The 23,147-nt window shown below is 38.5% G+C and overlaps 2 protein-coding genes across 2 annotated transcripts; one reads left to right on the top strand and one right to left on the bottom strand.

Moving 5' to 3' along the window:
- The first annotated feature begins 911 nt into the window (after positions 1-911).
- LOC149223464 (uncharacterized) lies at positions 912-14,126 on the top strand. The gene is made up of 5 exons (XM_089387918.1): positions 912-1,036; positions 1,141-1,458; positions 10,664-11,252; positions 11,373-12,782; positions 13,131-14,126. Exons 1-5 carry the CDS (start codon positions 912-914, stop codon positions 14,124-14,126), a joined length of 3,438 nt encoding a protein of 1,145 aa, XP_089244044.1.
- Positions 14,127-19,249: 5,123 nt separating this feature from the next.
- Positions 19,250-20,948, bottom strand: LOC149223463 (peroxidase 57-like). Its single transcript, XM_089387917.1, has 4 exons — positions 20,601-20,948; positions 20,050-20,241; positions 19,802-19,961; positions 19,250-19,700 (listed from the first exon to the last, which is right to left on the bottom strand). Exons 1-4 carry the CDS (start codon positions 20,946-20,948, stop codon positions 19,273-19,275), a joined length of 1,128 nt encoding a protein of 375 aa, XP_089244043.1. The 3' UTR covers positions 19,250-19,272.
- Between the last annotated feature and the right edge of the window lie 2,199 nt (positions 20,949-23,147).

Raw genomic sequence — 23,147 nt, 5'->3', positions numbered from 1 at the left:
GTGAATAGGACTTGAATCTTCTTGAAGATGTTGCGATTGTCAGTGACAGTTGAATTGCTGCAGGTCGTTCTGAGCCTTGAGATGATTCTAATCATGGAAGATATTGTTGGGATTCGACTGAGTTGCATAGGAGATTGCCTATGCATCTGGTACAAGCTCTATTGGCACAAGTGTCGACCTCCTTGTTGAAGGTTCGAAGAACATGGAAGAATCGAAGGTCAGTCATTTGTTGAAAGAGAACTTGACATTAGTTCATAGTTTGTTGTAGTATCACATTAGAGGCATTTTGGTTGTGAACCATTAGACTAATGATGGAAACCGAGTCGCCAAAGATCATTTCTGTGTTTATGCCAAGATTTTGAAGCTAGACAAGCCCCTGGTATAGTGCTAGACCTTCAGCCCTATTGTTGGAGAGGAGGCCTAACCCCCATTCATAAGTAACTTTGATGTCTCCATTGGCATTGTAGATGACTCCACTTTCCCCTATTGTTCTAGGGTTAGATTTGGAAGCATCGTCAAAGAAGAGATAGCAGGTGTTGCTGTTTCTGAGCCAAGTTGAGAACTCCTCATATTTCAATCTTACCTTCCAAATGTGGTTAGAGTTGTTGAGCTGGTTGTTGATGTTACTCCTACTCTAGCTACTATTGCTTTTATCCAACACAGAGGCCAGCGATATCAATTTTCTTTTGATTTTTAGCTGAGATGATTTATAAAGTAAGACTCCTTGCCTTGTTACATAGTTTCCTTGTGATTGTTTCTTTGTCTTTGAAGACCATGTGGTTTCTTGCCAACCAAATGTTCCATAGAAGAGAATAGGGAAGAGTATCCCAAACCCTTTTGGCTATATTGTTCTTCTTTTGTTGCCACGGATAGTTCTTCTTCCAAAGGTGCAGAACTTCTCCAATAGAGTTATGGGGGCTCCAGGGGAGATGGGCGTTGAAGGATATTTCTCTCCAACAGGTGGTGGCAAAGGGGTAGGCGATAAAGAGATGCTGGATGGTTTCTTCAGCAGCTTGGTAGTTTGGGCGACGGGAAGGTTTGATAATGCCTCACTTTTGCAAGTTGTCAAAAGTGAGGATTTTCCCTTTTAAGAGAGCCCAGATTTATAATTTAATTTTTGGGAGGGCCTCTGACTTCCAGACAGTTTTCCAATGCATCCAAATGGGTGTGGGGTGTTCACTACTACAAATATACTGATGGGCAGCTTGAATTGTGTAATTGGAGCCGGAAGGATCCCAACGGAAGCCATCGATACCATTTTTTTAATAGGAGCTATGTTGTGAACGTGAGCTTGGAGAATAGTAAAACTCGCCTTGAGGTCTATGGGTATGGCTGGAAAGGTCCATCCCGTCCAAATCTGGGATTGGGTATCCCATTGAGAAATCTGATCCAAGTACTGAAGCCATATGTTGTCAAAGAAGGAGAGAATTTGATCGATTCCAGTTTGGCTGCTAATAGGTTGTTGTCCCATAATTTTATCTGCTTCGATTTTGATATTGGTACCGCCCTTGGGAACTTTAGAAATGTTTTGGGCCAGAAAGAGGATTGCTTTCTTGCACAATCTCCAGATTTTAGAGCAAACTCTGTTAGGGATATCGTAATCCAAGAGGTGTTGTCTTGGAAAGTTTAGATATTTGGCCTCCAACACTCTTTTCCACCAAGCGGAATGGCCGCTAATGAATCTCCAAACGATCTTGCCACCAAAAGCTAGATTAAGGAACTTGGGAGATCTAATTCCTAGGCCTCCACGATCTTGGGTTTGAATGACCTGCTTCCAACTTACAAGATTGAACTTATTTTTTTCATTTTCCCCCCTTGCCAAAGGAAATGGCGGAGAATGATTTCCATTTTATGATGGAAAATGGCAGGAGCTTGCAGAAGTGTGAATTGGTATAAGGGCCGAGAAGAAAGATCTGTTTTCAGGAGAACTAGGCGGCCTGCTGGATTTAGTCAAGTGGAAGCCCATTGTTGCACTCACTGGCATGCTTAGATAAGTGAAGTGCTCCCAATCTAATTTGCAAGGGACCCCAAAGGTGATGGCGATGTTATGGAGGAATTGAGTTGTAGTGTTCCAACCATAGATGCAACTTTTGAGTTGATTGACCATACCTCCAGAGTATCTCATGTATTTGTCTAAGAGGGCTTTGAAACGACGGGCTATTATATTGGAGGCTCCTCCAATTAACAAAGTATCATCTGCAAATTGAGAGTGGTTTATGTTTTTGACTCCATTTCCAAATTTAATACCTGTGATGAGTCCAACCCACGAATTGTAGTCCAATGCTTTACTGAAGGATTCAGCCATCAAGATAAATAGAGAAGGGGAAAGAGGGCAGCGTTGTCTTAGCCCTCGAGAGGATTGGAAAGAAGGTCTTGGTTTGCCATTAACAAGAGGAGAGATCTAAGGACCTGAAATGCAAGCTTTGATGAGATCAAGTAAAGGCGCAACAAACCCCATTTTCTTTAGAACAACAATGAGGAAAGAATGCCTTACTCTGTCGAAGGCATTTGCTAGGTCCAATTTTAGAATGAAGCCTTTTTCCTTTCTAGATTGGTTGGATTGAATAGCTTCTTGGACAAGGAGGATGGAGTCGGAAATTTGCCTATTGGCCAAGAATCCTCCTTGGTTTTCAAAGATGAGAGAGGGGAGGAGAGGTTTGAGGCGAGAAGCAAGGATTTTGGTAAGGATTTTGTAAGATGAGTTACAAAGAGAAATGGGTCGAAATCAGGAAAAAGATGAAGGTTTTTTCTCTTTGGGAAGGAGAGCAAGATGGGTGGCATTGGTGAAACCTCCAATTTTTCCCTTGCGTTGAATCCATTTTATCATTTTGACTAGATATTTTTAATTATTCCCCAATAAGCTCAGTAGAAGTAGATGGGGAATCCATCCGGGCCAGGAGCTTTATTTGGTTGGAGTGTCCAAATAGCTCTTCTTATTTCTTCTTCTTCAATCTCTGTGTTCATTGAGTTATCATTTATTTCCTTGCTAATCTCAGTAGGAAGATATTGCAGCAGATCTGAGTAATCTTCCTCCTCTTTTGTTTCTGTTAAAAGAGCACTGTAATGATCTGAGGCTACCTTTCTAATGGCACCTTGAGTGGTTTGAAGATTGCCTTTTGCATCTATGATAGATGTAACATTGTTCCTAATTTCTGGATGGTAGCCTGCTTATGAAAGAAAGCAGAGTTTTTATCTCTTCCTTGCAGCCATAGTTGCGTAGATTTTATTCTCCATTTCTGCTCCTCCTATCTATTTGTGCGATATAGTTGGAAGTAGAGATCGCTTTCATGGTCTTTGTCTTCCTGTGAGAGTCTGTGTTCCTCTGTTATGCGGTGAATGTATTCCAATTTCTTTTTATCTCTTTTTTAACCTTCTCAGGTTCCGTGTAGTAGTTTTTTACCCATTCCTTTAAGGCATATTTGGTCCTTTTTAGCTTGTTCTCCCATATGTATCCTGGTGATCCTTCTATGTGTTGACATCAAGTGCTTTGAACGATCTCTTTGACAGTAGGAATGCTGCTCCACAGAGGGCTATATTTAAAGGGAATGGGCCCTAAGGGGCAGTGGGCTTCGAGAATAAGAGTTGTGGGGTAATGATCAGAAGTAGAGAAGGGTAGGATGGTGGCATAAGCAGTGGAGTAGGAGGAAAGGAACGTGACATTCACCATGATTCTATCAATCCTTTCCATGATATTGCCTTTGCCCAACTTGCGGTTGCTCCATGTGAACCTTCGATTTTTTGGGACAACATCAATAAACTCGTGATCCTGCATGATGGTCTCCAACTGCGTTCTGTAAGGGTCAGGAGAGAAGCAGCCTCCTCTTTTCTCATTGGAATGGAGTATGAGATTGAGGTCTCCCCCGAGAATAATATTATTGCTTTCTTCTTCATCTATGTTTGCTTTGGTGCATAGATGTTATAGATGACTATCCTTGGCTATCTGTTGTGTTCTCTAGAACGGTTTTTATCCAGTGTTGGTTGACTGTGTCAGTTATGTGGTTCCAAATGTTGTGGTTCCAGAGGGTTGCAAGTCCCCCAGAGGTGCCCCTTGATTCACTAATGCTGCCATTATACTGCTTTTGTTGGCCAATGATTCCTTTCATTTCTTAATGTCCTTGTTTTGTTTCTTGTAATAATAGAATTCCTGGTTTCTCATATTTTATAAGATCTTTTAAGGCAACTATTTTGGAGGGGTGCCCTAGTCCCCTACTATTCTAGGATAGAACTTTCATCATTGAGTGTGAAGTGTATGGAGAGTTGCTCGCCCTCCTTGCTCCTTGTGTACTGTTTCTTTATCATATTGCCCCAAAATGTAGGATTCTATGGGGTTCTGAGTGCCCATGGAAATATCCTTCTGAGCATTTTCATCTCTCAGCTGCTTGGCAGACTTCCTTCCTGGCCCATGTTTTTTTTTTCATCCATAGTTATTCCATGCTCTTTCGAAGAACTCCTGGTAAGTCTAGAAGAGGGAGGTTCTAGGGAGAGGGAGGAGGAGATAAGAAGAGGAGGGGAGGGTTCAATGGCATCAGCTTGGGGCTAAGGAGAGGGGTTGACTTCAGGGGGGGAAAGGACAGAAAAAGGATTGGAATCATGAATGGTTTAACACATTGATATAGATGCTAGGAGTATCTTGAACACGCTTTGTATTAACTTGAGAAATGATATGCTTGAACACTTCACTAGAAAGTGTTGAGGATGTTTTGGGTATAAATTCCAACTATAAATCCATGAGAGGAACTTAACCCTGGTTGGGATTGATTTCATCGTGTGCATGAGTAATAATTCAAAGAAAAACTAGGAAAATCCATTTTGGTGTGATAATGGCAAAAGGAAGAAAACACTAAAAATCAGGTTGAATTGGGAAGGTTTGGGAGCTTCGAGCCCGAGTAGAGTTCAAGGCCTATGATTTTGGGCCGAGTACAAGTCGAGGCTCAGGATACGTGATTTTGGGGTCGAATGGGGCTCAAGACTCGAGAGATAGGAGTTTAGGTCGAGTATAGCTTGAGGCCCAGGAAACATGACTTTGGGGATGAGTAGGGCTCGAGGCTCCATAGATGTGAGTTTGAGGCTGTGAGGATGAGTGTGAAGGCTTAGGGAATATAGTTCGATGACGAGAGAAGGCCTAGGCCCGAACATATTCAGGATAGGGTTCTTATTCAAGCTTTGGGGGTCCAAAGTTTGAGTCATGGAAATTCAATAGGAATGGTTGAATTCTAAATTCTTTGTTATAACATGTTCTTGTTACAAAACACATTATTAGGTCGGTCCGATGGGGCCCAAGCAAAGTGTAACATGGTAGGATCCATGTGAGTATGGGAAAATGCCATGTGAGCAAAGCAAGGAGATGTGGACCACCCAAGTGACATGGGGCAGCCACGTGGGTGCTACATGGCAGTACCTTGCTCACATGGTGAGGGTTGTATTAGTTAGACTTTGAACAATCATAACTTTTGATCTGGGAGTCAGATTTCAATAGAACTTACATCACTGAAAAATATCGACAAGGTAAACACAACAATGATGTTTATTCTAGTTTTAAAGAAGTTGAAACATCTGAAATTTTGTGAATCCATTTCCATGATAGAACTATGGAGGTCGGGTTAAATAAAATTAACACCTCTCACCTGGCTTGGGAGATCTATGGGGTTGAGAGGGAGCGTTACACTATGTTAGGGACCTTAAATTCTTCATGCTCCCAAGTTTCAACCATGAATATAATATCAATTTCACTTGTGATCCAACTTAATATAGGCCCTTTGTTCCATGGAAAACCATAACAATACTATAAAAGGATCAAGGAGTCCAAAAATTTTGAATTGAGGTTTCAGTGATTAGAACATATTTGAAGCACATCCTTTAGATCCACCATATGGAGATTTTTCTTGTCGATGTTTCGAACAATCAAGTGTGGTTCATCTCCAGAACAAATTCCTATTTATTATTATCTTTTTTGTCTCTATCCTTTATAATGACATTTTGATTTCTAATTATTCCTAATTTCCCTTCCTTCTTGGCTTCTTTTATCTTTTAAGCTTCATTCTGTAATTCCATGTGGTGTTCAAGGATGAACTCTTCATATACAAATATTCTTAACGCTTTTAAGATTGGACTTGTGTTGACTATGCCATATTTATTGTCATATGAGAGATTACCTTGACTTAAACCAAGCTATCATTATGTTTGATTATTTTTCCTAGCATGCTTGTTTATATTGTTTGACTTTGTAATCTATTTTTTAGTTCTTTTTAAACTATTTTGCAAATCTCCTCATCTTTTTGCTTTTTTTTATACAAAACATAACCAGTTTAAAAGCTCTTTTGTTACCATCATGGTCTAACTTTATAACTTATTCATTTCCTCTTTCATGAGGCTTGATATCCAAATTATTTTCCAAATTATTTAAAATAAAAATTTTCATTAACAAAAACTTTTCTTTTAGCTTTTCTTAAATCTCCAATCTTAACATTCTATTGTTTATCCTAATCGATTTTTGAAATGGAATATCCATTCTAACTCTATTTGAAACACAGTGTATCTCCTTTCTCTACATTTTTATAATGATTTTACATATTTTTATTATTATTATAAAATAGAAAAAAATTACAATAAAATTAAATAAATTAATTATTATTTTAAAAAAGTTTATGCTTTAAAATTAGTTTTCAATAAATTAGAATTAAAATAAATTTATATGCTTATTTTTTATAAATATGAAATTCAAATTTATATATGATATTTAATATTAATATTTTTTATAAATATGATATTCAAATAATTAAAAAAAAAAAAATATTTACTTAATGTAAAAAGTACCCCTTATCTGGGGTTATTTTGCCCGAGTCGGACCTCTCAGTAGAGATTTTATTATTTTTAATCAATTTCTCAATTTATATTGAAAAAGGAAAAATAAAATAAAAGAGAGAAAAAACTTACCCACTTGATTTACTGTAGGCTTTGAATGGAAACCCAAAAAAATCCAAGCACTACCATCCAGAACTCACCATAGTTGTCAGTCTCAGTAATAAGCCAACATACAGTTCTTATCAATGAGTTCATTCACGCTGTAGAGTTCTTACTGCGGAGTTCTTTCATACTGCAAAGTTTGTTAATTATTTTTGTTTGTTAGCAGTGCTGAGTTCTTTTACACCATAGAGTTCTTACTACAAAGTACTGTCACAGTACAGAGTTTTTAACGCATGCAATCTGAGACCAGAGGCACCCATTTAATAATGAGACTGTAGAGATGAAACCTGTTCAATAGTGTACATTGTAAAGATAAAATTCGTTCTTACATGGCAGAGATGAGATTATAGAGCAGAGTACAGCTCTAGAGGTTAAGAGGTAAATGGGTAAATGTAAATATTAAAGCGGAAGTCTCATCAGACTGTTTTTAAGATTGTTTTTTAAGTTGAAAATCATAGAAATTTTGGCAAGATTTTGATAAAATCTGGTATGGATTTTTGTACATCCAAGGTACAGCTATCAAACTTCAAGGTTCTGGGTGTCCCAGAGGTTTTCGATGGTGCTGAATCTATTTCCACCATAAAAACATGATTCAAAGACTGCTAGTGCAAGATTTTTTGAATTTTTTTTACCTGGATTCTGGCCACTTTTAGAGGTCCGGGCAATTCCTCCCCTAGGTAGACACTTCCAATATTAAATATGGATAACATGTAATATTCCCGGACAAAAAAATGGTTGTAAATATTTTATTATTGCTGTAGGTTAAAAGACATTGGACAATGTGCTATTTACTGTTTTGAATTAATGGTAATTGTTAACTCTGCACTTGAGAATTAAATCGAGTCATACTTGAAAATTGTAACCTCCCATTTGGAAGTTGTTTCTTTTAATAATAAAAGAGTTGCCAAAACACCTAACTGTTCCTCCCAACCGTAACCACCCAAGGAAAGGGGGTGGGAAAAGGAAAAGGAAAAAGAGGGAGGAAAGGGAAAAACCGTGTTGTGGGGACAGACGAGACAATGATGGCAAAGTTATGCTAAGTCTGGTAAGGACCAGATAGCATTGGCACGACAGTGCAAGAAAAGTTTGCTGAAGGTTGTGACCTGGCAGACAAGCTTGGGGGGAGATTTGGTCGCGCAGACAAATCTCACGGACGGGAGGAAGACAAGCAGAGAACCAGTGGTGACAAGGTTCTGAGTGAAGAGAAAACAAGTATTGTTCATACCGGATACAGGTAAGTACTGCTATGACAATCTTGTGCTGTAGTTATTGTACTACTGAAAGTTCTATTTAAGTTATTTGGTTAGTCCTGTTAGAAGGGTTGCGAAATAGGAAAAAGTTGAAATGATAAACAGTGCACAGAAAGACGGTTTGAGTATGAGGCAAATTTATAGTTCTGAGTTGGCCAGCAAATTTCTTATTTAGATGGTCTGTAGGAGTTAGGTTAGTTTTATTATGACACATTGATAACGGCAGAAGGCATTTAAGGGTTAAAGCCACAAGGCTTAGAACAGCCAATTAAGTGGTAGCCTTGACCCTAGCTATGCAATTGAATCTTTGTCCTTTATACGGATGGAATAAATAAAAGAAATGGAAAATGAATGTCTTCCTCGCATTAAGGAAAAGACAAATGACAGAATAGAATGGGAATCTGTTCGAAAATTATTTTAGTCGTGAACCAGTAATCCTCAAAATTGTTACTGTTTATTTCACACAAAGTAAACTCAGATAATATGCCTAGTACAGAGATGAAACATACAGACAATTTAATGCATAGCCATGAACCTTGAGATAATAAGGCTATCGAAACATAAACTAGTCAAAAGAGAAAGGAAATTTCCTGAGCGGCATAACTGCACCTGTGTGGAGAGACAGGTTTTACGGCTAGGGTTAGGGTATATTCAAAACCCTTAGAAGACAGTAAGATAAGAAATTCAAGTAAATTACCCATATACATGTATATAAATAAAGCATAACTGCAATAAGACTCTACAGGACTTGACCCCGTACTGAATCGAAGGGCTCAGAAGGAACGTAAATACGAGGTCGAATTTAGAGTCTAGCCTTGACGGATATACTCTTGGGATTCATAGCATGCAGCGGCTGTTGTATCTTAAACCAGAAAACTCGTTATCATGCAGAGTACAATATATCGAACATCTTGCAATACTGAAATAAATTCTGTACATTATAGAACCGAACCCCATAGGCAACATACAACATATAAATATTGTCAAGATTTATACTATTGCAGTGGCATAGTCATCATAACACATATCATATAAATAAGGACCAGATGTGCATTATTACAATAGTCTATCCTTCAAACTTCATAACTTATAAATTAAAACAGGGGTTTGTAACTACAGGATAGACAATGGCCATTACAGTGGCAGAATTTGGTTGCCAGAGACCAAGCCAGTAGTTGAGGAACGAAAGAGAACTAGTACTTGCATAATTTTAAGGAGTGCATGAATCACAGTAATTTAGAAGTCAAATGCTTCACCAGGACAAAGACCCAGATAAAATTATTAACAAAATTCCATTACAATAAACAATAATGCATCCGAGCTCGAGAGCTCGACGCAAGTATCAGCCTAGAAAGAAAATGGAACCTTCTCGCAGAAGGATCTTTAACTCGGTGTGAGCTGGCGGATTCACTAGGTTCAAACCCCGTCAGCATCCTGCCATTTCGTAGGAAAAGAAATAGAGAAAAAGATCGTAAGGAGCCAGTTCGAGTGCCTCCTTAGTAAACTTAATCAATAAGTAGTTCTTCTGGTTCAACGAAACCCTTGATACTTGCAATAGACATGTATAGGGTAGGAACATACCTGTTAATCGACGTGAGTCAACCGCTTCCGCATCCAAACATGACTTATAGGAAAGAAAAAAAATAGGACACATCCTTGCCTACAGGCAGCAAACAATCCTGTAGTGAGTTAAGATCAAAACCTGAGCGGAAACAAAGTAATATGTAGCTATAGACCAAAAATCTGTGTAACACAGAGAGGGTTTACCAATACCTCAGTTGTGGAAAGGAACACAGATTCCAGCCAACTGGTGATACGACCGGGTAGCAAACAGTAGTCTTCTCGGTGCTGCGCAGGGGTTGCGGTAGTGCAGACCTGAATCAAATGCGATATGGAATACCATAATGGAACAATAAAACTCAAATGAAATGCCTCAAGCTGGATCCACCCTCAGATGGACCTCTTTCCATCTTCACCGTCGATGTGGGGAGAGCCCCGAGGGCACAAAGGTAGAGAGGCCACTGCCACGTGATCAGGCCAGTCTGCATAAATGAAATAGGACAGGTGGACTGGAGGCAGCCAGTGACATTTATGTCCGCAGACAAACATTCCATCAAATATTCCATCCTCCGCAGAAAACTTTCAATGTGACCATAAACATCCAAATACCTCTACTCTTGAACCTTCCCTGTGTTTGCCGCGTGTCAAGGGTATTAAATTGGTGTAAACAATTATGTACCGGACCTTGCTGGGCAAGAAATATGTGTAACCCATGTAATTTTTTTTATTTACCGTGTAGATTAATTGACAGGGGTCATTACAAGTGGTATCAGAGCCAAGTTCCAGAAACTGTGACCTCTGGGACAGTGGCGTGGGAAATATATTTATATATTTATAACAATCAATAAACCTGTTTGATTATCCCCCTGATAAATTCTGTTTGAGTACAGGAGCAAGATCGACAGGATGAGAAGAACAGATAGCGCATCCCAAGGATTTGTAGCAGGTCAGGGACCTGCAGGGAACCATCCCGAGTTGTGGGTACAGCTCGGCGAAGAGACTCGCAGCGCAAACCGTGCCATTCTAGAAACTGTACAAGAATTGAAGCATGAAATGGCCCGTTTACAGGAAGAGAACGCCAGGATCACAATGGAGCAGGAGAGGATTATAAAGAGTCTCTCGGATAAACAAAATCAGGTACCACCGCACCCCAGTGTTGAGCAACAGGGAATATCAGGGGAACAGGACCAAAATACAGAACCTGGAGAATCGGAAGGTAGGGAGCAGGAACGGTCTGATAATGCCTCTGAACAGCAAACGTCAAAAAGGCAGCGGATAGAGTTGCAAGGAGAATTCCGCAAGATTAAACCGCCACATTTTGACGGAGAACAAGAGGAGGCAGCTGAAGCATGGTTGATCAACATGAACAAATATTTTCAACTGTATGAATATGACCACAACCTTAAGGCAAGATTGGCCATTTTTCAACTGCAAGGGAAGGCCACCTTGTGGTGGGAGGAAGTGAAGATGGTCAAAGGAGTGAGTGAACAGACTATTACCTGGGAAAAATTTCAAAGGTACTTTAAGGAAAGATACTTGACAGAACGCTTCTATGATGAAAAAGCTAGAGAATTCCATGATCTGCGATTGGGACAACAGACTATGGACGAGTTCATCACTCGTTTTACTTCCCTGCTCCGCTATGTGCCCTACATCCGGGAGGAAAAAGCTAAAGTACAGAGGTTTGTCAGCAGTCTACCCTTGGGTATGAGGGAAAGAATCGAATTCGATAATCCAAAAACGATGGACGAGGCCATACGTAAAGCCCGAATGTGTTACCAGCAGAGCAAGCAAAAGGGAGATGGCCTACATAAGAGATGGTTGGATAAAAAAAGCAGCAGATTGACCGGAAGTACCAAAGGTAACCATGGTGGAGGTAATAGAGGTTTTACCAAAGGGCAAGCCAGCAGCAAAAATTCACAGAAGAATTCGCTGCGACTAAAGCCCCCCAATGAGTCTAGAACTAATGACCAATTTGGGAAAAATGACAATGAGGGGACAGCAAGGCCTCCAGTGCAATGCTGGGGCTGTGGAGGCCCCCATTATGTGAAAAATTGTCCCCAATGCAAAGGAACTGATCAGGTGTCCCAGGTCTATGAAGCCTCTACAGTGGGTGATGTAGGACGAAGCCTACCGAGGATTAATGCTGCTCTAGAGGATCGCCAGGCAGAGTACCAGCCGACTATGGTGGAATTTGAAGGTACACTCTTAGACCTTGCTGTCACTATTTTAATTGACCCTGGTGCAACATTAAGTTATGTTAGCCCTAGAATTGTGGAGCAGTGCAGGTTACAGCCTGTTAAATTTAAGGACCCTTGGCTGGTTCAGTTGGCTACAGGGGCAAAGAGACGGGTAAATGCCAAAGTCAAAAACTACCCTTTAAAAATAGCAGGCCAGTTAGTTACAACAGACTTAAATATGCTTCCCCTTGGCTCATATGATGTTTTAATTGGTATGGACTGGTTGGAAAAACACTGGTCTGTAATTAACAGCTATAAGGATGAGCTGGGGATTAAGCAAGAAATGCAGGGGATCAAACGGCCAGTGCAACTTCGGCCTATAACCGCCTCCCAGTTAGCAAAATGCATTAGGAAGGGATGTCGGATTTACGCTATCCAAGTGGGTTATGCTGACTCAAAAGACAAAACAGCCGCAATAGAGAATATCCCTGTGATACAGGAGTTTGCTGATGTATTTCCGGAGGAAATTCCCGGGTTACCTCCTAAGCGGGACATAGATTTTACCATTGAATTAGTGCCGGGAGCAGCTCCGGTATCCCGGGCACCCTATAGAATGAGTATACCGGAATTGACAGAATTAAAAATGCAATTGCAGGAGCTGCTAGATAAGAATTATATCCGCCCCAGTGTGTCACCCTGGGGAGCCCCGGTGTTGTTCGTTAAGAAGAAAGACGGGACCCTGCGCATGTGCATAGATTATCGGCAGCTAAATAAATTGACTATCAAGAATAAATATCCGCTGCCCCGTATCGATGAACTGTTCGATCAGGTAAAGGGAGCAACAGTTTTCTCGAAAATTGACCTGCGGTCGGGGTATCACCAAGTCAGGATTAAAGAAGAGGATATAGCTAAAACCGCTTTCAGAACACGGTATGGTCACTATGAATTTGTGGTACTACCCTTTGGGTTGACCAACGCCCCTGCCACTTTTATGTGTCTAATGAACAGCGTATTCCACCAATACTTGGACAAGTTCGTGCTGATTTTCATTGACGATATCTTGATTTATTCTCGGACAATGGAGGAACACAAAGAGCACCTCAGATTGGTACTGCAAACCCTCCGAGAACATCAATTGTATGCTAAATTCAGTAAATGTGAATTTTATAAAGAACAGATACAGTATCTGGGGCATATAATCACTAAGAAAGGAATTGCAGTTGACCCTGAGAAGATAAAAACAATAATGGAATGGCCGGTACCTAAAGATGTAGCGGACATCCGCTCTTTTATGGGATTAGCAGGCTATTATAGGCGATTTGTGGAAGGATTTTCAAGGGTAGCATACCCCATTACTTCCCTGCAGAAAAAGGGAAGGGCCTTCAGGTGGACCCTGGAATGTCAAAGGAGCTTCGAGCAACTCAAACACCTGCTCACCACAGCGCCCGTTTTAAGCATTGCGGACCCCAACAAAAACTATGTGGTGTGTACAGATGCGAGCAAAGAAGGAGTAGGGGGTGTGTTGATGCAGGAAGGGAAGGTAATAGCCTATGAATCACGGAAATTGAAAGAACATGAGCAGAAATATTCTGCTTACGATTTAGAGTTGGCAGCCGTGATTCACGCCCTGAAAATGTGGCGACATTATTTGATGGGAAGAAAATTTCTGTTATTAACTGATCACCACAGCCTGACTAATTATTTTAGTCAACCCACTCTGAATGCAAGGCAAGCGCGGTGGGCAGATTTCCTGAGTGGTTTTGATTTTGAAATTAAGCATTTAAAAGGAAAGGAAAATAGGGTGGCGGACGCTTTAAGCAGAAAAGTGCAGTGCCTATATGAAATCTCCTACAGTGAAGGGAAAAGTCCCTTCAGGGAAATCATTACAAGTGCAGCTGAACAAGACGCTAATTACCAGCAAATAAAACGGCAAATACAGCAACCAGCCAGCAAGGAAAAACAGCCAGATTATGCCATAGACACTGCCGGAATGTTGTACTATAAAGAGAGGCTGTATGTGCCTGATCAGAACCATGTTAAAAATCTGATATTGGACGAATTTCATAAGAGTCACTATGCCGGACACCCCGGGTATCAGAAGATGATTACTGCGTTGCGAAAAGAATATTTTTGGCCAGGGATGAAGAAAGACGTGGCGGGTTATTTGGCATGATGCTTGGAGTGTCAGCAAATCAAAGCAGAGCATCAGCACCCTGCAGGATTATTACAACCACTACCCATACCAGAATGGAAATGGGAAACCATATCCATGGACTTTATAACAGGTCTGCCTAAGACAAAGAAAAATAACGATTCCATCATGGTAGTGGTAGACAAACTGAGCAAGTCAGCACATTTCATACCGGTACAATCTACCTATAGGGCTGCGCAGATCGCACATGTGTTCATGCAGAATATATTTAAATTGCATGGGTTACCAAAAGTAATAGTTTCAGACCGAGATGTAAAATTTACATCAGTCTTTTGGAAGACTCTGTTTGAAGAGTTGGGAACTCAGCTGAATTTTAGCACGGCTTATCACCCTCAAACGGACGGGCAAACGGAACGAGTGAACCAGGTAGTAGAGGATATGTTAAGGGCATACGTGATGCAGCAACCAACCAAGTGGGAGGATTATTTGCACTTGGTTGAATTTGCTTACAATAATGGCTACCACACCTCATTGCTGATGAGTCCCTTCGAAGTGTTGTATGGGTGAAAGTGTCGCACCCCCTCGAGCTGGAGTGGACCGGAGGACAGATTGATGCTGGGTCCCGAGATGCTTAAGGAAATGGAAGAACTGGTGAAAAAGGCACGATCTAATTTGAAGGCAGCCCAGGATAGGCAGAAGAACTTCGCTGATAGGAAAAGAAGATTTAAAGAATATCAGGTCGGGGACCACGTTTTTGTGAGGATACGCGCAAGAAAAAGCTCATTACAGTGGAGCGGGTGTGCCAAATTAGCACCTCGATACTGTGGCCCATTTCAGATCCTAGCAAGAGTGGGGCCGGTAGCTTACCAGCTCGCCCTACCAAGCCACATACGGGTTCATAATGTCTTTCATGTTTCCGTACTAAGAAAATATGTTTATGACCCTAAACATGTAATTAATTGGCAGGATGTTCAGGTGAGAATTATCACCGATAAATCTGTATAGACGTCTTCCTTTTGGCAGGAAACTGACGTAGGATGTTGCATGTGCAGGTAGAACCAGAAGGAGAGATCCAGGTCGAACCGCTGAGCATCCTCGATCGGAGAGAGGTAACACTGCGGAAGCGGGATATTACCCAAGTTAAAGTGCAGTGGCAGCACTTTGGGCCTGATGAGGCCACTTGGGAAGATGAAGAGTTTATGAGAAGAAATTACCCAGAACTGTTCATGGCTGGGAGACATCGGGACGATGTCCAATCTCAGGGGGGGAAGATGTAATATTCCCGGACAAAAAGATGGTTGTAAATATTTTATTACTGTTGTAGGTTAAAAGACATTGGACAATGTGCTATTTACTGTTTTGAATTAATGGTAATTGTTAACTCTGCACTTGAGAATTAAATCGAGTCATACTTGAAAATTGTAACTTCCCATTTGGAAGTTGTTTCTTTTAATAATAAAACAGTTGCCAAAAAACCTAACTGTTCCTCCCAACCGTAACCACCCAAGGAAAGGGGGTGGGAAAAGGAAAAGGAAAAGAGGGAGGAAAGGGAAAAATCGTGCTGTGGGGACAGACGGGACAATGATGGCAAAGTTATGCTAAGTCTGGTAAGGACCAGATAGCATTGGCACGACAGTGCAGGAAAAGTTTGCTGAAGGTTGTGACCTGGCAGACAAGCTTGGGGGGAGATTTGGTCGCGCAGACAAATCTCGCGGACGGGAGGAAGACAAGCAGAGAACCAGTGGTGACAAGGTTCTGAGTAAAGAGAAAACAAGTACTGTTCATACCGGATACAGGTAAGTACCGCTATGACAATCTTGTGTTGTAGTTACTGTACTACTGAAAGTTCTATTTAAGTTATTTGGTTAGTCCTGTTAGAAGGGTTGCGAAATAGGAAAAAGTTGAAATGATAAACAGTGCACAGAAAGGCGATTTGAGTATGAGGCAAATTTATAGTTCTGAGTTGGCCAGCAAATTTCTTATTTAGATGGTCTGTAGGAGTTAGGTTAGTTTCATTATGACACGTTGATAACAACAGAAGGCCTTTAAGGGTTAAAGCCACAAGGCTTAGAACAGCCAGTTAAGCGGTAGCCTTGACCCTAGCTATGCAATTGAATCTTTGTCCTTTATACGGATGGAATAAATAAAAGAAAGGGAAAAGGAATGTCTTCCTCGCATTAAGGAAAAGACAAATGATAGAATAGAATGGCAATCTGTTCGAAAATTATTTTAGTCGTGAACCAGTAATCCTCAAAACTGTTACTATTTATTTCACACAAAGTAAACTCAGATAATATTCCTAGTACAGAGATGATACATACAGACAATTTAATGCATAGCCATGAACCTTGAGATAATAAGGCTATCGAAACATAAACTAGTCAAAAGAGAAAGGAAATTTCCTGAGCGGCATAACTGCACCTGTGTGGAGAGACAAGTTTTACGGCTAGGGTTAGGGTATATTCAAAACCCTTAGAAGACAGTAAGATAAGAAATTCAAGTAAATTACCCATATACATGTATATAAATAAATCATAACTGCAATAAGACTCTACAGGACTTGACCCTGTACTGAATCGAAGGGCTTAGAAGGAACATAAATATGAGGTCGAATTTAGAGTCTAGCCTTGACGGATATACTCTTGGGATTCATAGCATGCAGCGGCTGTTGTATCTTAAGCCAGAAAACTCGTTATCATGTAGAGTACAATATATCGAACATCTTGCAATACTGAAATAAATTATGTACATTATAGAACCGAACCCCATAGGCAACATACAACATATAAATATTGTCAAGATTTATACTATTGTAGTGGCATAGTCATCATAACACATATCATATAAATAAGGACCAGATGCACATTATTACAGTAGTCTATCCTTCAAACTTCATAACTTATAAATTAAAACAGGGGTTTGTAACTACAGGATAGACAATGGCCATTACAATGGCAGAATTTGGTTGGCAGAGACCAAGCCAGTAGTTGAGGAACGAAAGAGAACTGGTACTTGCATAATTTTAAGGAGCGCATGAATCACAGTAATTTAGAAGTCAAATGCTTCACTAGGACAAAGACCAAGATAAAATTATTAACAAAATTCCATCACAATAAACAATAATGCATCCGAGCTCGAGAGCTCGATGCAAGTATTAGCCTAGAAAGAAAATGAAACCTTCTCGCAGAAGGATCTTTAACTTGGTGTGAGCTAGCGATTCGCCAGGTTCAAACCTCGTCAACATCCTGCCATTTTGTAGGAAAAGAAATAGAGAAAAAGACCGTAAGGAGCCGATTCGGGTGCCTCCTTAGTAATAAGCAATTCTTCTGGTTCAGCGAAACCCTTGATACTTGCAATAGACATGTATAGAGTAGGAACATACCTGTTAATCGGCGTGAGTCAACCGCTTCTGCATCCAAACATGACTTACAGGAAAGAAAAAAAAAGGACACTTCCTTGCCTACAGGCAGCAAACAATCCTGTAGTGAGTTAAGATCAAAACCTGAGCGGAAACAGAGTAATATGTAGCTATAGACCAAAAATCTGTGTAACACAGAGAGGGTTTACCAATACCTCGGTTGTGGAAAGGAACACAGCTTCCAGCCAACTGGTGATACGACCAGGTAGCAAACAATAGTCTTCTCGGTGCTGCGCAGGGGTTGTGGTAGTGCAAACCTGAATCAAATGCGATATGGAATACCATAATGGAACAATAAAGCTCAAACGAAATGCCTCGAGCTGGATCCACCCTCGGATGGACCTCTTTCCATCTTCATCGTCGATGCGGGGAGAGCCCTGAGGGCGCAAAGGTAGAGAGGCCACTGCCACGTGATCAGGGCAGTGTGCATAAATGGAATAGGACAGGTGGACTGGAGGCAACCAGTGACATTTATGTCCGCAGACAAACATTCCATCAAATATTCCATCCTCCGCAGAAAATTTTCAATGTGACCATAAACATCCAGATACCTCAACTCTTGAACCTTCCCTGTGTTTGCCGCGTGTCAAGGGTATTAAATTGGTGTAAACAACTATGTACCGGACCTTGCCGGGCAAGAAATATGTGTAACCCATGTAATTTTTTTTATTTACCGTGTAGATTAATTGACAGGGGTCATTACATAACATCAAACTTACTAATTAATTAAGTTAATGGTGTGGAAATTTATCATAACTATGTTATCAAATCAGCAGTGGGGACAATCATCAATGGCTACTATCTGCTATTTGTGAATATAATTCAAGGAAAACCATGACCCCTCGTAATACTTGTTGGTGATCTTCAAAGGGCATACTTTAACTCCTATGGGATACCTCTAGGTAATGGGCCATTAACCTATTTCTTTAGTTTTGACAAAATTAATTCATTATTAACTTATTATAAAATACTTAATAGTTAGGAATTTTAAAATTATATTATGAATTAAGAAAAAATACAATAAAATTTAAAACACATTTTAGTTTATATTTAAATAATAATTAAAAATTAAATTTATAATTAAAATTTTAATTTAATTTTAATATTTAAATTAAAAATATAAAATAATAATATTTTCTATTTTTATAGATATAAGAAAACCGAGGTTAGAGAGACATGTCTTTATTGTTAGTTTAATAATTCAGTTATAATAAATTTTCCCAACTTATAAAAAACAAAATTTACTCTAAAACTATAAATCCTTCGACAAAAATAATACAAATGTAAAACATTATACGAAAGAAAAATTTATGCTTTAAAACTGAACTGCAGCATACCAGCTCTTATATCTGCTCATAAAATAAAATTTTAATTTTTATAAATAATATATATTAAAAATACTTTTAATTTATTTAAAGTAAAATAAAATATATACTAATTATTTTAAAATTTAATTTTTACAATTAACTTTAAGTTTTTTTCTTCGTATGTTAACTTATTTGCATTTACAATGTAGTACTCTCCAGAAGGATTTAGAAATTTGGATGATCTTTACATCTTTGCAATTGAATTTAAAATAAGAAACTTCCCGATTCGATTCTTCGTCATCATTATACATATAATATAAAATATTTGATACTATATACAGTAAAATTTCACTGTGCCCAAAATCAGCAATTCAATTCCTTCAAATAGCTTCCAAGAAAAAGCTATGGGGAATCGCCGATTCATGGTGACAAAAGACAGCTATCAGGCCTTTACAACTCTACAGTTTTTCCTTATGGTTCCTTGTTTCCCAGTGAGCACTCCCAAGTTACCCATCTTGACGATGGACTGAACGAACTGCTGGCTGAAATTCATAGGTTTTGCTGAGGATCCTGCAAAACTCCTTACAAAGTTAGTGGTGCTTGCATCCTGGAACAGCTGCTGATCAATTTGCAAGACACCTCTCCGGGCTGCAATTTGCTTGAAGAAACTGTTATCGAAAACAAAGGGGGTTCCCTGATCCAAATTTATAGGGGGATCTGCAGAGCTTCCAGAGGCAGGGTCTGGGCATGTGGTCTTCAACTTGGTTACAAGGGCTGGATCCATGGTTGGGTCTGCCTTGCCTGTTCCCTGGAAGTTGTACAGCCTGTCACTAATGAAACTGCAATGTGTAATGCCTACGGTGTGTGCCCCTGCATCAATTTTTAGGATCGCCAGTGTTAATTTATTTATACATTCAAGAAATCACAATTAGATTCGGCAAAAAAAATAGCATTACAATCGAAACTCAGACCTAAAAGTGTAACGAGGTCTAGAGCAGAGAGACCCTTGGAAGCAAAGGCTGCAGAGGACTGTGTGACACCATCATCAGGACCCGGAAGGCTATTACCCTCATTTACTCTGGACTGTGTACCATCTCTTCTTCCAGTGGGAACATCATAACGCGGCCACCAGTCTGCACATACCACACCATATCAAATACAATATCATATAATTGCTTCGCTAATAATGTTCCTCTCACATGGCCTAGAACTCTGTGATTACCAGGGCAACAGCATCTCTTGTAGCCAGAGCAATAATGTCAGCACAAGAAACTGTGCTGGGACATACAGCTTCCAAGATCTTTTTTATGTCATCAATGAATTCAAATCCTCGCACAGATTGATTGGCTCCTGCCTCTTTCTCTGCTTTATTTCCAGGAGTGGAATCTACCAGCAGGGATGCATCACACCCCTGAAACAAATTCAGAAACTCAAAACAAAAACACGAAAAAATGCCTACAAACTCAAAACAAAAGCATGAAAACGGAGGAAAAAGCTTAATTGAACATTATTATGAAGTATTATATAAACAATGAGATTCAAGATTCCGATTTTAAAAAACAAAAAAAATATCAAATACAAATTAAATATAACAATTTTACTAACCAATTAATGTAATCCATCATTAAAACAGAGTAAACCACACTGATTAATTCGAACAATTGTCACATTAAATCTCTATTTGATATATGAGGAAGATATACTTCAAATAAATTCGAATCACAGAAACCTGAAGTCTAAAAATCTACTTAATTTGCTTTTCTTTCTTACTCTGACGAAGCAATCGTGAAAATGCATTCGAAGAAGAGCAGGCGCAATGGTCTTATCTGTGCTGAATTTTCTCTGTACCCTCAGCTGCACAAGTTTCTCTGCACTTGGGCAAGTCTGCTTGTAGAATCCCACCACAGTGCCCTGTGCGTTGGCTGGCACCAATTCACATAATATCGTCATGGCCACCATGAGGCCCAGAGCTGTACCGCCTAGACTCATGATCTTTGCAGCAGCAAATTGAAGTTTCATATTTGCAGTGGGTGTAACAATGGAATCGATAATATTGGAAGGACCAGATTGCCAGTCTATCAAAATATTTTTGACAGACTCTAGATTGGGAAAACCCATTTATATACTGTTTGAAAACGCGTGATGATGGTGGAGCCAGAAGGGAATTCATACGAGGCTTAAAGCGAACCTAGTTTCCAGGTAAAAAAGGCAATCTGTAATTATTACGAGATGATCAAGTGCAGAAAATGACCAATTGCCTACAGAGGCACACTTGATTTTGCTGTGGCGATATGATGGTCCCGTATCCTACACCCGTTAGTTAGTGCGTTCATGCGTGCATTCATGATGTGAAATCAACGTTGCTCTCGTTAGTAGAGTTCAGTCAAATTATCTTCGTTTTGATGTTTATTTCCGCTATGAATCCCGTTGTGTAAATTTTAGTAATTGATTCATACAAAATTGTAATTTGACCCGTAAAAACTGCAATTAAAATATTTTCCAAATGATAAAATTTCGCGGTAATGTTTAAAATTTTGACAAGAGTGTTTGACAAAATTTCGCGGTATTTTTTGTAAATTGAAATTCAAACTTCAAAAACATGATTCAGGATTCAGGGTCAAACTTCAAAAACATGTAAATTTAGGGTCAAATTTCAAAGACATGATTCAAATACTGCGACTAAACATGTAAATTTAGGGTTAAACTTCAAAAACATGATTCAAATACTGCAACTGGCAGATTTTTGAATAGTCACTTTTGACCATCCACTCAATAGCGTTTTCAAAAATAAAGTAAATTTAGGGTCAAACTTCAAAAACATGATTCAAATAGGAGTCGTCTATCGACACTAAGGAATTGCTCAGACGGTCAAAAGTGGCCGGAATCTAGAGAAAAAAATTTCAAAAAATCTTGTAGAGGTAGTGTTTGAATCGTGTTTTTAATGGTGGAAATAGATTCAGCACCATCAAAAATGCTTAGGACACCTAAAATTTTGAAGTTTAACAACTATAACTTGGATTTACAAAAATCCTTGCCAGATTTTCTCTAAATATGATTAGAATTTCCATAAATTTCCGGACAATTCCTCACGCATTCAAATATTACCACCCGCAAATGTTTTGAATCATCACTTTTGACCATTCCCTCAATAACTTTTTCAAAAATAATAAATTTGAATGACAATTTTTTATATATATAAAAAGATATATATTGCAATTAAAATATTTTATTACTAAATTTAAATGGTAATTACCATTTTTTTAATATACATAATAGATAAATATGGAATTAAAATAAGCCGTACTTTACTTGATAAAATATGTAAACTTCGTTGGTAGGTAAAACACTCTAAAGTCTTTAGTTGGTGATTAATAATTATAATAATATTTAAAAAAATAGAATTAAAATATATTTATATTAATTATTTATATTTATGTGTAAATTTATATTAAACTTGGTTGGTAGGTAAAACATTATAAAATATTTAGTTTAGTGATTAATAGTTATAGTAATATTTTTTTTGTAAGCTTGGTAGGACCCTCTCATTTTGGAGTTTTTACATGTCTGTTATTCACCCCATTTCCGGGGAGGGTAGTACAAGAATCGAACCCAAGATCTTGGGTTCGGTGAGACTTCATTTCCACGGCCATTGCCACTTGAGCTACTCCATGCAGACATAATTATAGTAATATTTAAAAAAAAAATTAAAAGAAAATTATATTAATTATTTATATTTATGTGTAAAATTTATATTAAATATAAATAGAAATATATATATATATATATATATATATATATATATTCTTTATAGATTATTTCAATATTATAATTTCTTTCATATATATTATTTAAATATTATAATTATAAAGCATTTTTTATTTTCTATTTTTATATATATAGTTGATATTGAAATATTTTTATAAATTTTCAAATATTTTCATATATATAAAGTTGATATTAGAATATTTTATTTAAAATCAGATTTCTATTTAAATGTTTTAATTATTTGTGAATTTCATATTAAATATAAAAGGAATTACACATCTAGCTTATATACACTATTTAAATGTTTAAATCATACAAAAAAAAATATTATAATTTATTTTTTTGATATTGAAATATTTTTTTATATATTTTCAATTATATATATATAGAGAGAGAGAGAGATTCATATTTCCATCTAAATATTTTTTTTTGTTAAGCTTGGCAGGACCATTTCATTTTCTATTATATATGAACAAGTTTACACCACATAGATAAACCAAGTGACCTTAATTTGCCCCGAAGAAAAACCAAGTCTATTGGCCACCGTTCAAC

This window comes from Pinus tabuliformis, chromosome Q (genome assembly GCF_031772625.1).
Source record: "Pinus tabuliformis cultivar Carrire ecotype Pingquan chromosome Q, CPIR1, whole genome shotgun sequence".
Taxonomy (NCBI): domain Eukaryota; kingdom Viridiplantae; phylum Streptophyta; class Pinopsida; order Pinales; family Pinaceae; genus Pinus; species Pinus tabuliformis.
Note: the sequence above shows the minus strand (reverse complement) of the source record. Positions and strands in the feature narration are given on the sequence as shown.